The sequence below is a fragment of the Ctenopharyngodon idella genome, chromosome 15 (genome assembly GCF_019924925.1).
Source record: "Ctenopharyngodon idella isolate HZGC_01 chromosome 15, HZGC01, whole genome shotgun sequence".
In the NCBI taxonomy this organism is placed as follows: domain Eukaryota; kingdom Metazoa; phylum Chordata; class Actinopteri; order Cypriniformes; family Xenocyprididae; genus Ctenopharyngodon; species Ctenopharyngodon idella.
Genome location: NC_067234.1, coordinates 19,406,501 through 19,421,598, shown reverse-complemented (window position 1 = coordinate 19,421,598; position 15,098 = coordinate 19,406,501). Strand labels below are relative to the sequence as shown.

General features: G+C 39.7%; 1 protein-coding gene across 12 annotated transcripts in view; it reads left to right on the top strand.

Annotated features, from left to right (window-relative positions):
- The window catches only part of tenm4 (teneurin transmembrane protein 4), a 262,005-nt gene that overhangs the window by 131,412 nt on the left and 115,495 nt on the right, over positions 1-15,098 (top strand). For all 12 annotated transcript variants that reach the window (XM_051862025.1, XM_051862022.1, XM_051862031.1 and 9 more), the window contains 3 exons: positions 6,395-6,559; positions 11,423-11,637; positions 12,901-13,117. In XM_051862025.1, coding sequence (XP_051717985.1) covers positions 6,395-6,559; positions 11,423-11,637; positions 12,901-13,117 — 597 coding nt within the window. The remainder of the gene's footprint in view (positions 1-6,394; positions 6,560-11,422; positions 11,638-12,900; positions 13,118-15,098) is intronic.

The window sequence follows — 15,098 nt, the reverse complement described above, 5'->3', positions numbered from 1 at the left end:
TCATTTCTTAGCCCACTGGGTCCTCATTGTACCGCCCAACATGCAACCTCAGTCATAGCCACAAGACACTCACTCTAACTGTCTATTGACTTTGAAGCGCCAATCTTTTGTTTTCTGTCTCTTTTTTTTCTCCAGAATTACAACCAATTCAATGTATTTTAAGTTTTAACTTCATCAAAATACATTTTTTGTATTGCATGTCATGTCAACCCAGGGTATTGGATTGGTCTTCTGGGGTTGAAAGGACTGGTGGTGTGTGTAGGTCTTATAGAGTTTGTGGGTTTGTGTCACAGCAACATTTCTGCTTGTGGTAGCCTAAATTATAATGAGGAGACTTTTTTGACCTAAATATGGATGACTTTGTAACTGGGAAGTTAGGTCACGGTCCTGCTCGGCCACCATGGTACCCTTGAGCATGATACTTAGCACCAGATTGTCCCAGGGGAACTTTCTCTACAATTAGTGTAGCGTCACTGTGGGAAAAAATTGCCTTGTAAATTGGCAAGTTACTATTAACTGTCTGCCGTATATCAAAGCTGTTTTATAAAGTCATTCTTGGAAAGTGCGTTCTCTGTGGCCAGACTTTATACACACCCTTACTGGAGTATAGATATTATTCACTCCTGACAGATTCCTCTAAGCTTCAGGGTGAAAGTGAAAAATAGCTTAAGAGTTTTTGATCTACTAACTTACTGATGATGTGCATTTCACTGCCTCTCATTTATAGTCAACAGTATGAATTTGAAGTGAGACCAGAGGAGGGCACATAAGGGAAAAAAAGGAAGTTCCATTGGGAGTTTTTGTGAAAAGATGAGGCACTCCTGACTGGGGAAGCTTAACTCTCAAGAGTGCTCTTCAAGGTCTCACTGGTTTGTCTGCAGATTGATTTGACCTACACGTACATGTAATTTTAAAGGCTTAATATCCATGTGTGCTCAAAGAAAGCAATCAACAAAGACCTGAAAGATAAGCTATAAAAAAAAATTGAATTTCTTCAGTCAAGAACAAACTCTTCATTGAACGAAGTAGTCTCCCTCAACAACCTTCGGCTTTAATGAATGTAAACTCCAAATTCCTTCTTTTGCTATGTGTAAATCAAGGGCACTCCTCAGACCTGTCATCTTGTTTATCTCACTTCAATTTGCAAAAGTGGTGTCTGGTACCTCTACATCTGTTTTTAGATAAGTTTCTTGGTGAAAATTCCATATAGCCGAATATGAGATGGATGCTAAAGTGCTAAAGATCTTGTGCACCAGGATCCCTGCAGGAGGGGTGTCAGAGTAATTAGACGGCTAATGAGAGGACTGAGAGCTGCCGTGTTCAACACTCATCCATTCAAGTGTCTAAGGGGAATTAATTAACCATATGCTTGCTAATGTGCCCTGTCCATTCTATGATGGATGAGCAAGAAATGGCATTTCTCAACCTGGGACTACCCTGCCCATAGATCCCAGCATTGTCCCCTTTTTTGACCTGGGATAAAGCATTTTTTGGAGGTAAATGTGGGATGGATGGTGTCTTTTGTTATTGTCTGTTTCTCAGAAGGTGTTGCAAAGGTTTCAAACACAGAAGTGGAACAGTAATGAGCCTTGTGTTCCACTCAGACTGAAGCAGCAGTTTGTTCAAGCTTCCTAATTGGCTTGCACGAATCTGCCAAAGTGGCCTGCCAAAGCAGAGATTGCAGTGTCATTGTGTGCGTCCAGGCTTGCATTTCAGCACGGCTGCCGTTTTACTCTCAACAGGTCGTGGGGTCTTTCCACTTGCCGTTCCAGTGGGACCCTCATTAAAAAACACCCAGTTTAGACCGTTTCCACCTGTCCCTGCTTTGCTCTCTACTCATGGAGCCTGAATGACAGCTGAGAGAGAAAGAGAGTGAGTTTGGATGATGGAGGAGTTTGGGCTAGGCAGGGAAACATATTTCATAAGCTGGACTCTTTCCAACGCACTCTGGAAATCATAGATACCGGGACAGCTCGGACATAAATCATAATGAGGTTTGGTAGCGGGGGGGGGTGGCTGGGAAATGTGAGGTATTTTACATCAGAGCTAGACAGGAGAAGTAGCAAAGGGGTCCAGATGGAAGATGGACCCCTTGACGGAGCAATTACTTGGACATTTGGAACGATACCTAGACCCATGATGCCTTAGATTCGATTGTCCACCCTCACTGCCCATGCGCCAACTGCACTCTCCAACTGCACTCTCCGCTTCCTCCCACAGAGCCACAAATCAACCAGTGTGCTGCAGAAAAAGAGAGCGAGCTAGAGGAATGCCTTACTCGATCTTGGGTGATGACAAACCAAGCCATCTGTCTCGTAGCGTGTCTGTCCGCCTTTGACACAGTCAATTCCAGCGGTACCGACGGGGGCGGGGGCGCCCGGTCGTTTGCATTTATATTGTCTCTCAAGACAGCAACGACTTTTTATCGCCTCCACAAATGCTCTCTTGCAAAAGTAACGGCAACATTTAGACCTTTCTTCAGGAATGCCCAAATCTGTCGGAATGCAATCAACAAAATGCGCGCCCTGCAATTTTCCAAATGGCTATTGATTGACTAAGCCGGAGGATGGCCACTCTCATCTGCCATGGCAACGCCTGTCAAAGGCTTCATCGTTTTTCTGGCCACATTTTCACCATTTAGTAAATGCGGGGTGGCTACCAAGTAATATGGCTTTAATTAATGGCCAAACATGCAAAGGGATGCGAAGCAGAACTCTCCATTTGTCACGACTAGTTTGATCCGCAGTCTGTGAGCCGTGCACTGGGCTTTTAAAACTGCCAATTTGATGCTTCTGGTTAAGCGAGGGCAAGCACATCTTTGCAGAATCTTAAGGATCATTGATTTTACAACATGTAAAGCAGGACAGAGGATATCCAAGCAAAGGCCCAATGAAGCAATTAGACAGAGCTCTTTGTTTTTCTTTGAAAATGAATTCAGGCACATCTTTCCCTCTGTAAACACCACTCCAGCCAATCAGCCCCTACTCAGTGAGGCATTGCTCTCTTAGTTTCATTATTAATAATAAAACTGGTGTACCCTCCAGCCCCCCAACACTAACACTAATGAACAAAGTACCTCCGCTACTTTGCTCTATTTCTAGTTATGTTCTTTGTACAGTTTTATTTTGAAATAAAAGATCCTCCAACACCCAACACCAGGAAATTATTTTTATGATGCTAAAAAATGAATTGATGGATTGCTTTTTTACTATGGAGTCCAGTGCCAGACATTTCCTGATGGGTGTGTAGGTTAAGAGCATTGCCTTATGAGCAATGTCTTGTAAATACCTTGTACTGTTAAAGTTTCTTCCTTATTTTTGTTTTGATATTCTTTAATCAGAGAATCTGCTGAATAATTTTAGTGTTCCGTCACACAAAAATCAAGATTGAGTGGAGGTCTGGTAATTATGCCAGCTATATGTCTCTTTTAGAAATGTTTTGACAGAAGAATAAATCATTCATTCAGACCTTTTCTCACCCTGATTGAGACAAGATATTTGCTGCCACACAAAACAAATACATTGTCACCTCTCCGAAATATTGAGTGGAGCGGAAAAGTAATTTTAGCCCTGAATTGTCACTACGGGTTGTCAAGAGAGTGTGGCAGAGAAAGCCACTTGTGCAATTTGAAACCAGCTCTGTACTTATGAAGGAGAAACGGGAACTCATGTAGGGAGAGAAATGGAGCATAAGATAGAGACAAGGCTCGAGATCATTTGTTTTATCTACTCCGACACTGCCATAGTCCGCCATAGTTTGTGCCGGCAGCAGTTGTCTTACATACTTTGGCTGCATCCCAATATGTATACTATCAGTACTATAAGATGCATTATAAGACTATCTCATCCCAATTCATAGTGCATTGATAGTAGTCTGCCAAAAGTGCCTGGATGCTATACTATTTTTGAATCATGCTTTTTGGGCTAAAATTGCCCACAACCCTTTGCACTTTCGAAGAGATGAAGTTTGTAAGGGTTTTCTTTCAATTTTTGGCCCTGTCCAATATGGCACACTTAATGTGCACTTGCGGTCTTGTGGACTTACAATGGACACCACTTGCGTGTACTTCTACCCGAGAGACAAAGCAGTATTAAGTCACAAAAGTGTAGACTCGGAGGAAGATTGCAAAGGCCGTTCACGCCAAGAACGATAACTATAACAATAACTATATTTGCGTCCATGGCAACGAACGATAACCGTCTGTTTATTCTAAACTCACGCGCTGCGGTTTCAAAGATGTCCTCAGCATGCTATGTTTCGAGTGAATTGCTAGTGCAATCGATCTAATCTAACAGTGAATTTAGCTGACGATGTCAATATAGTGGAATAAAAACAACGCCTAGTCTTTTTCACTGCAACTTCAAAGGAAGCTAGACAATGTTGTCGAAACTTGCGCTGGATACCTGAGGAAATTTATTTTACACTGTTTGCTAGCCTAGCATATATCATTAATACTTCTCACCATTTATTCAGAGGGTATGACCGAATGTTTTCTAATATATATATATATATATATATATAATATAATATATGTTTTCTTTAAAGTATCCTTGAAAAGGGGGGTTGACTTGTCAAACAGTGGTGGCTTTTTCTGGACCTTGGCAATTAACTTCTCCGCAATGTCATCTGCCATTTTAAATGCGTGACCCCCTAAATTAGAATGGATTCTGATTGGCTGTCAGTGTTTTATCATTCAGCATCGTTCTGAAAGTGATCCCAAAGATATTGATTCACTGTGGTGTGAACTGTGCTATTCTTTTGTATTTAGAATGATTTTTAGAACTATATTTTTATTGTTATCTTTATAGTTATCATTCTTGGTGTGAACGGGCCTTTAGGGTTCCATTTGGGGCAGGGCCTTTAACTTACAAGATATTCCAACCAATAGTAGAGCCAATGTTGCTATATTAGGCTATTTTGATACTGTAGCACCACCAAACCACAGCTTTTACACTTTTGGGGGGAATAACCCTATGAATGACTTGCTTATAGTTGTCTCTGTATGTAAAACTTTGGCAGCAGAAAATGTTTTAGCATCAAAAAATGCCAAACATCAAGTAATAATGAATTGTATTTAATTTTGCTACATGCTAACATTAACATGCAAACACAAACAAAGTTTGATGCATGTTAGTGAATCCCAATACTGCCATACTGTTATACCGCATACTCAACAGTGTGTACTTTCCAGTAAAGTACATAGCTTTAGTATGAATTGGTATGCAGCAGCTTCACAAGCTTAATTGAATTCGTTGGTTATTTACATCATGTGCTTAGAACTTCCATTGAAACTGTGCAAGAAAGCGCTCCAAGGCCTTTTGTTGGCATTTTATCTGCTGACTGAAGACTTCCAGGACAAGGTTTTGCCTGGCTAAGCTGGTCCTGACCATTCTTGTCCTGGTGATCCATCATGCCTGGCCCCTCCTTCCCTGTTCACTGCGCCATCAGAGTTCATCCCAATGGTTGCTTCTTTTGTTGACCTTGTGAAATATCGCTGTGTCTTCTGGTGCTGCTCATGCATTCATCCGTACCTCTTGTTGTGTTCCTGCTGACTTGATCATTTCCTTGTCTCTTTAGCCATGGGGGGGATTAGCAGGCTAATGGGGATGAAAAGAAAAGTTGCCCTGTGGGCTTTGGCTTTTCTGAATGTGGGTTGTTCAACTTTTTTTTTTTTTTTTTTTTCTTGCCCTTAAGGGTGGGGGCTGATGTTTTGTTTGTTTGTTTGTTTTTTTAGTTTGTGTTTACAAAGTGCCATGAAATGTACACTACCACTCAGTTATTATCATTTGTTATTATTGGTGCTCAATTGTTAATAATGGTTCTTATAAATTTAAATCTTATCAATTTTTGTGGAAATCATGATACATTTTTCTAAGAATCTTTAATAAATGTTTCTTGAGCACCAAATCAGCATATTAGAATGCTTTCTGAAGGATTTCTGTGATCAGCTTTGCCATCACAGGAATAAATTATAGTTTAAAATATATTACCATAAGAAAACAATTTAAAATATTTCACAATATTACTGTTTTTTCTGTATTTTTAATCAAATAAATGCAGCCTTGGTGAGCTTAAGAGAATACTATATGTACTTTATACTGTACAAATTTAGCAACAGCAATGACGTCATATTTGCATATTAATCTGCAGTCTGCTGTGGTTCTCTTGGTGCTCTTAAACTGCCAAAGATTAATCAAGTCAAAACACATTTGTTTTCTTACAGCCTTGGTTTAATTACCCCACAGCCTTCAGGATGTTAATTTTCTGATGCAGTGTCTATAGTATTCCTTAGTGAATCTAATTTAATTACAATAATCTACACCAAGGCACATGCTCAGGAATCACTGCTCCAACACACGTAAATTTACCATCTGCTGCTGCTCTTTTTCTGCAGCCATGCACCTCTTCGGACTCAACTGGCATTTACAGCCAATGCAGAGGCAGATATATCAGCTGACGGAGGACAACACGAGTGGCCTACATCTGCCCACAGATCTGGGCTTGCCGCCTCTGGGCAACACGGGTCTGGAGTTTCCGGATCGAGGAAGCAAAGATGATGGTATGTGCAAACCTTATGGTTTAAAGTCAACATGAAATCACAAATGACTGTTTACTTTTCAAATGCTTGTTCCTGGTGGTTTTGTGCATGTGTCATTCAGTATGTTTACATGGACAACAATATTCCGGTATTAACCCGATTAAGTCAATACTCTGATTAAGAAACTACCACGTAAACAGCGATTACCTTAATCCAGCTAAAGTCATACTCAAAGTAAAGACATGTAGGGTATTCCCATTTTAGTCACATTATCAAAATGCGTTAACCTTAATCACACTATTAACATCGTGTGGGAGTTTTCGCCTCATTTTGTGAATGAAAGTCCAGAGGAGGCCTGTTGCTGGAGAATTTGTATCCGCCATCGTCTATTTGCACATATAGCATGTCAAATGATTAAATGCATTTGAAGCTTTAAATTAATACGTGAAACTCTGGAGGGAACGTCAGACGGCATGGCATAGGGATGTAATGACGTGTGCCATTAATCGATCTATGTTCTATAACATGTAAAATGGGAACATGAAAGGAATATTCTAAAAGCAACTCAATCAGAATATTGTCTTATTCAGAATAAGGTCAATAATTAGATTACTGCTGTCCATGTAAACATAGTCATTATTGTGTGTTATTCTGAAGTTATTCGCATTCAGATTTGGCTTTGAGCAGCAGGTGGGAAAAAAAGTGGTCTAGAAATAGCAAGCAACACATTGAATTAAACGCAACGTTTTAAAGTAGAATGACTGAAGTGGTATTTTCTTGTAAAATGTAGTCCAATAATCTCTATTTAGAACTTCAAAAAAACATTTTTACAGTATAGCATGAAATGTCCAGTTTTTTTTTTTTTTTTTTTGGACTCCATTTTAATGGTTGAATTAAATTTTAGTAATCAAAAAGCATGTCTAATTAACTGAAATAATGAAACTTACCCAATTTACCAACAATTTATTAAAAGTTTAACAAAAAAATAAATTTTTTAGGTCCCTATGACACACGTTTTATTCTTTCCCCTCAAATTCTGTTTTATTTTTACCAAATTCTGTTTTCTGTTTTAACTTTTCTGGATTCCATTTTAATGGTTTAATTACATTTTAATAATCAAAAAGCATGTCTAATTAATTGAATTCTTAAAAACAACAAAATGTATTAAAAAAAGTATTTTTTAAAAATTTGTTTTTTTCCCCCCAGAAATTCTTCCAGCAATCAAATGAACGCATACCATATAATTTATCTTTTAATCATGAAATTAAACTTTTTTTTGTCAAACAATGTGCTGCACAACAGAGCTTTACTGTTAAAATTAAAACATGGATGAAAAACTGCTTATTCCTTAAAGATGTAGTTTTAATTTATTATTAAATTATCTAAATTCTACTGTAAAACAGTAATATGTTTCTGTCAAGTTAAATTGAACTTTTATTTTGACGGGTTGCCGAGAGCTTTGAGTTTCTCTGTGTTTATGACGATAGTTTTTCAAACGAAGCGGTTAAATGCTGATGAAATGACTTTCAGAGCGGCTCTGGAGATGAATTTCGTGTGTTCATTACCTCATGCGACAGAGGATGAAAACACCACGAGCGTCGCACGTGCTTCAGTGTGTGTGCGTACGTGCATGGGCGTGTGTGTGTGGGGTAAATGAAACCGCGCTTCATTCATTTCAGAGGCACACAGATATGCAGGATTCATATTTAAATAGTCTATTTAAGGTTTAATATTCACGGACACTAGTCTATATCGCGATTGTAGCCTACTGTGTACTGATCTTCTTTTTATTCATTTATCAAAAATTTGACAAATTCCGTAATATTCTGCGTTATATACTAAATTGCTTTTTAATGACTGGATTCCACGATTCCGTCCGTGTTTTCTGCATCGCGGAAATCATAGGGCCCTAATTGTGAATGCCGTTTCATGACTTGTTGAATTTTCTTTGAGATTTGTCAAAAAGTTATCCTTATTAGGGTGCAGATAAATAGCAGCCCTGATGTAAAAAGGCAGCAGCTCGACAAGTTTGGTTGGAAAAATAAGTTCTTCCAGCCTTGATTAACCTTAAACCTTTTTTTTTTTTCCTTTGGCCAAGCGTTTGAACTCATGCCCTTCAGTCATCTCATATCCGACAACACATTCCAACATTTCAAGCTAATTTCCTGCCAGATTCGCATGAACTCATCTCCCGCTAATTTTGCTCCACGCTGGCCAGTATTATAACGTCTTATTTTTGATTTTCAAAGACTTCAAGATCCAGGATTATTTGTCAGCCAACTCCATGCTGTGACCAGTCTCAGTTGCTTGCCATGAGATCTGCATTACAATCCAATGAAACTAGCAGGGAAAATGGGAAGGGTATTATTTGTTCCTGGAAGAACGAATGGCACAGCTTTAGGGATTGAGTATCCAGGGGCTCAAGGCAGATTAGAACTTGCCCCATCCAAAAAGCCATGCATTCCTTTCATCTCCAAGACTGGACAAGAGTTTTCCTGGCAGCGGAAGAAAGCAGACACTAACCCCCACGGTCATGGAGACGGAAGTTCGTACAGTAGGAAAAGTTTGCGAGCACAACCCATATTTAGCCATTTGATTTGCCACAGGCCTCGGACAAAAGGTGGGAGATCAGACCATTGCCATATAGATGAGTCGCCGAGACGTCTTTTTTCATTTAGCAGCTACCAGAGAGGGAGCGAGCGAAACCACAAACATGGAGGCTGTGGCGGTGCCTCCATTTGAGTGACATCTGCGGCTGAGGGGAAATCGATAGGCCGGGCTTTTTAATTCTGACTGTCAGAGTAACATTGTCATCAGGAACACAGCAAATCAATCCAGAGTCACTGTGCTGTACATCCCTGGTATTAACTTAAATAAACACTGTACCGGAGAGGTTTTCTGACCACCTGAACGTTGCACCTTCTAGTTGAACATCAGTTCAATTATCCATAAACCTGTTATCTGAAAAGTGCCAGTGAGACCTTGTTTAAATTCATTCATTCATCAACTCAGCTGGACTTTTTTATGGGAATCGTAACTTACTCCATGAGCACTGTGATTGGCCAAAAATAATGATAATATAAAGATAAATAAATTGTACCATTTAAGATATTATTTATAGCATTGGTTCTCGACTGGTTTGGCCATGGGACCCACATTTTCCCATGGTCGCTGAGCCACAACCCAAATTTTTAAGAATTTGAACCAAGCAAATTTAGCACACACACACAAGTACCGTCTCACTTTACTTAACATACACATAAGAATATCACTAACAAAAGTTAACCAATTTATATCCTACCCCCATCCATACTAGTTTTTCAAAATACAATAAAGTTTGTAAGTTGGTATGAGCTGCCACAGTCATCAAAAATATAGAAAATTGCAAGTCAAGTGAAAATAAAGTGGTATTTTGGGATAAGGTTACAGAAACAACAGTTACCGTGGTAAATACACAGAACTAGGGCTGGGACAATAAATCGAGAAATGATTCTGGATCGATTCTGAGATTTTCCATATGTATCGCAGTTCTCTCTTGAATCGATTCTGAGCTTAGTCTTAACAGCAGATGGCGCTCTAGGTTGTTAGTTTTTAACCGCACACTCAAATGCTCAAGAAGAAGAGTGCTTGTGTGTTTGGCTGAATCAGTTCGCTTTTATGATGCGAGATTAAAGTAAACAGCCCACTGCAAACAAAATTTCTGAATGATTATTTTATAGAAGGGATTATTTTATAGGCTGTTTCTAAAGCACGCAGTGCCTTCTTCTGTTACAAACTAAGCTCAAAATCGATTCGAGAGAGAATCGTAATTTATTCAGAAAATCTCAGAATCGGTCCAGAATCATTTCTCGATGTATTGCAACGATTTACTGTCCCAGCCCTGCACAGTACTAACACTGAACTGTTAATAAAACATGGACACTGATTCTGATGAACTGATTGATTGATTGATTGATTGATTGATTGTAATGGCCATAGGATTTTTATTTATTTATTTATTTATTTTGTATTGTAATAACAGCTGGTCCTAATAGTCTTAAAAACTTTGTATTCAAGCTTCAGTTTTTAATGGAAAATATAATTTCTTGTTGTTATTTTTTTCTTCTTCTTCTTATTTTTTCTTTTTTGTTTTGTGTGAAATAATACCCGGTCATGTTTACGTCAAGTTTCGTAAGTTCGGCCAATGGCTATGTGGCATAACTTAGATGTGTAATTGCGACTGATGTGGTAATGCGTTATGAGGAGGCGGTAAATTGAAAGGTGGGAAAGCATGTCCTGTCTCTCCAGATTTAACACATTGCAAATGATTGACTTTTGAGGAGACTGCCATCTGCTGTAGCGCGTGTAGCCCGACGCGAAAGCTGCCTGAGAGTCCTCTGGGCTCTCTTTGCAAGGATGTCTGCTTTTGTCGCCATCACTGTGGAAATTGGCCAATCCACCTGAGCGAGCAGATGTTGCTCTTTCCTCAGGGTCCAATGAGGAGGGTACATCAGCATTAGGTGCAGGGGCGTTTTCTCCAAGGATCCAAGGGAGGCACTGCCTCGTAAAAATTCTGATGAGTAAATAATTGAAAATACAAAAAAAAATAAAACAAATATATAAATCACTCGTTTTAATGATGAAACAAACTGAACTTATGCAGTATATTGTACTGCAAAATTATTTTATATTAAACTTATAAAAACAGCAGATATACATCTACCCACATGTTGAGTTTTAGCACCTGTATAGTGAAGTTATGGTCAATGGTCAGTGTGGCTATTTTTTCCTGATGTGATGGAAAATCAGAAAGAGGGTCATTCACCCAGTACACTGACCCTCTCCTCGCACCATATGGTAGATTTATGAGGCGTCGAGCTGACTGATAGATCTCATTTTCCACAGGTAAACTAGATGGCTTTTTCCCGGAGGACAGCTTCATAGACATGGGTGAGATAGACGTGGGCCGCAAAGTCGCCCAGCTGATCCCGCCTGGAATCTTCTGGAGGTCGCAGGTCTTTATCGACCACCCCATGTACCTCAAATTTAATGTGTCTCTTAGTAAAGATGCCTTGGTGGGGATCTACGGGAGGAGAGGCCTGCCTCCGTCACACACACAGGTGGGTCGGATAAGTTCGTCCATTCAGATGAATATTTAAACAGTGCTTATTACTGTATGTCTTTTCATTCAAATGTTTGGATATTTTTTTTTTTTTTTTTTGCTCTCTTAATGAGAATCAGAGTACAAAAAGATGACAAAAAATGAGGACAAGAGGTAAACAGGATTGAGAGGCTGGATTCAAAACCACTTGTCTTAAATGGAGTGTGCATGCTAACCGCTAATTGTTGATGTTTTTGTATTTTTAAAGCTAAATTGCATAGATTCTGTGGAACTAGATGTTCTAGAGCATTCCATCTGCCATTAGTCAGACAAAGTCCAGTACCTAAACTTACACCGTTGGTTAAACTAGTTTTGCTTTGTATTTTAACATTGAAAATTACACACATCAACAAAACGACCTTACAAAAGCTTATCTTACCTCCATTAAAAGGTTACAGAGGTTTTTTAATTAAATCAAAAATGAATTATCCAATTTTATATGTTTGCCCCCCCACCCCATCCTCCACCTACATTCTTTTGTCAATAGGTTATAGAAGTAGCATATTTCCCCAAGATTTCATTTCATTTTGTGACATCTTATCGTCTCAAAGACTCATCTCAAAGGCTTCGACGTAAACAGACACTTAATTATAGTATCGAACACAGAGCATCTCTGCCTCCCTGTATTGATTTGGTTCATATATGTGCAGTGGTATTGTGTCACTGGAAATTACTCCAAGACCTTGGTTGATAGACTCTTTCAATCACTAACCAATAATAAATTAAGAGATTTTATGTTTTTCTCCTCTTCAATTGTCTGCGAACAGATTTGTGTCCAGTCTGTTCCTTAATAGCACATGTGGATATGGTAAGAAATAATGTGTTTTAAGGGGAGGAAAATAAAGCCTTGTAGTGTTACTGCGATTTATGTTAAATGCTATGGCTTAATTTTTCTTGTCAAACAAGAATGTCAAGGTCATATGTCATACCAAAATTGAAAGAAATAAACTGTATTTTACATACTTTACCTTTATTTAGTGGTGACATATAAACCATACAGGTTTGAGGTGTGAGATTCAACATTATACATATATTTGCACAAATTGGTACAGTGTGAGCAGCTGTCCCTTCACACCTAGCGTTAGTTCTCTTCTCGCAGTCTCAACCTGCCCTTAGAGACCATCTCCTGTTGGCTCCAACGTGTAGGACTTATCAGCTCCTGGAGGCTCATGTGTCAGTCCTAATGCTTGTTTGTGGTCTGTCTGTCTCTCCTTGTCTCCAGTTTGACTTTGTGGAGCTGTTGGATGGCCGTCGGCTCCTGTCGCAAGGGTTGCCAGGCCTTGAGGGTCCGCCTTTTCCAGCCCAGCAGCGGAGCCTGGTGCCTCTCACCAGTCACGATACAGGCTTTATACAGTACATGGACTCTGGCATCTGGCACTTGGCTGTATACAATGATGGGAAGGAGACAGAGCAGGTGTCCTTTCTAACAACTGCAATCGGTTAGTACGATATTAAACAGCAACGGCGCCAGAGCTTAAAACTTTGCTTTAAATAATGCAATATATGTAAGTTTAAATGTGCAAATGGTAATTTCTTCTCAGGTGAAATATGTAAATGTGTATGTTTGCATGGATCTTTAGTGATATTAGACATGTTTTCTGATTCACACCTGTTCAGGCATGTGACATATTCCAACTTGGCATAGGCAGTTTTTGCAAAACCAGCGTTATGCAAATCTGCCATTAATAGCAAAATTAGCAGTTTCTAATCTCTTGATTTTCTTAGTCTTCTAGTTCCCATTCACTGGAATCGGGTGACATTGTAATTTTATTTGTTGGTAATTTCAGTTATCTGAATCATGCATCTTTCTTATTATCACGCAAGATGTAAAATAGTAGACCACTGGTAGTCTAGATTTTGAAAATGATTTCCTTGTAAACCACAGAGATATTGATTCAGAGAGAAATCAAATACCCACACAACCCTTTTGTTTGTCAAAAAACAGTAAGTAATTCATCCGGAGATTTTCTTGGGTCAGGTAATGGAATCAGAAGGCAATAAAATCACTGACTTGTGCCTGAAAATGTTGAAATTACATCATGTTCCTATTTCAGTCATTTAACGTCCAAGTATGGCCCAAGTCACCATGAAATGGACGTATAAAGACAGGTCGTCACTTTGGTTGCAGCCAAACAACGTTCTCAATTCATGTAGCCATTGCAAGCCTAAATAACAACCAAACCATAAATGGCTTTGACTGAAAATCTCCACTTTGAGCATCTCCACCTAATAGTAAATAAGTCACCATGTTATGGACGCTATAAGGAAAGGTCGTAAATTAGATTACGGCCAAAAAAATTCTTGGTGCTTTGGCGCTACTTCATTGACATGCCATTTTGCAAATTGAAAATACGTTCTCAATTCATGTAGTCATCATAAGCCTAAACAATCTTACTTATATGGCTTTGACAGACAATCCTGGCCAAAATGATGTTTTTTCCCCGCAAACAAAATATGAATAAGGCATTGCTAGAAATCTTCACCTGCACCACGTTATTTGTCAGAGCCTGCCATCATTGATATTACCCTTTTTTGCATTGCTATCTCAGCCAGCCTAGACCTCTACAGAGCAATCAAGGTGGATTTGAATAAGAAAGATTGCGGAAATGAGCAGTGCTTCACTATGCCTGCGTGTGTTCTTCACTGATGGCTCGTAAGACTCTTGTTAGTTTTTGAGAGCCTCCCAGCGAATCCCGCTTCCCATTTGCTGTCTATTTGCATAGAACACAGTGGCCTTGATTCAAAGCTTCTGATTGACGACCCTTCCGTTCGCCCATGCACATTATTGGTCATTATTTGATCATATTCACATGCATTTTTTTTTTTACTGTGAAAGACTTTGCCGTTCCATCCTTTGCCACGATTGATGGAGGCGATTTTGATTTTGTCCTTTCCGTTCTGCGTCCTGAAAGCAGCTTTGATTAGCATGGGTGCGTCAGGAGGGAGGGCAGAGCTCGAGGCCGTCGTGAGGTTTCAGCTTTCGTAGAGGTGGCAGCTGGGAGCTGTTCTCACATGCTCTTTAATTAAACGCTCCTGGGCCATGGTCCATCTGCAATGGCAGGGAGGAGGGGTTTGTCAGCCTGTCGATCGATGCAAGTGTGTCTGCCACACATCCATTTCTGCACTTCCAGCTCATCAGGGGGTAAGACGGCACTGCGCCCTACCACCCCCAGCAAGGATGGAATACGATACCTTATATATGAGACATGACATGGTGGTTTAGGGTGGCGGAAAATGAGGAGAGAAAGAGACAGTCTGTTTATCCTGTGTTCGGTGCTCTTGAATGCAACCGCCATTGGGACTTTGTTGGCCACCTGCGGTTTAGGGCCAAGACAGTGGGCTTCAGAGAAAGAGGGCCTAGAACAGGAGTCATGCCTGAGTTGATTTGACTCTGAGCTGTGGTGCTCAGAGGGAGGCAGG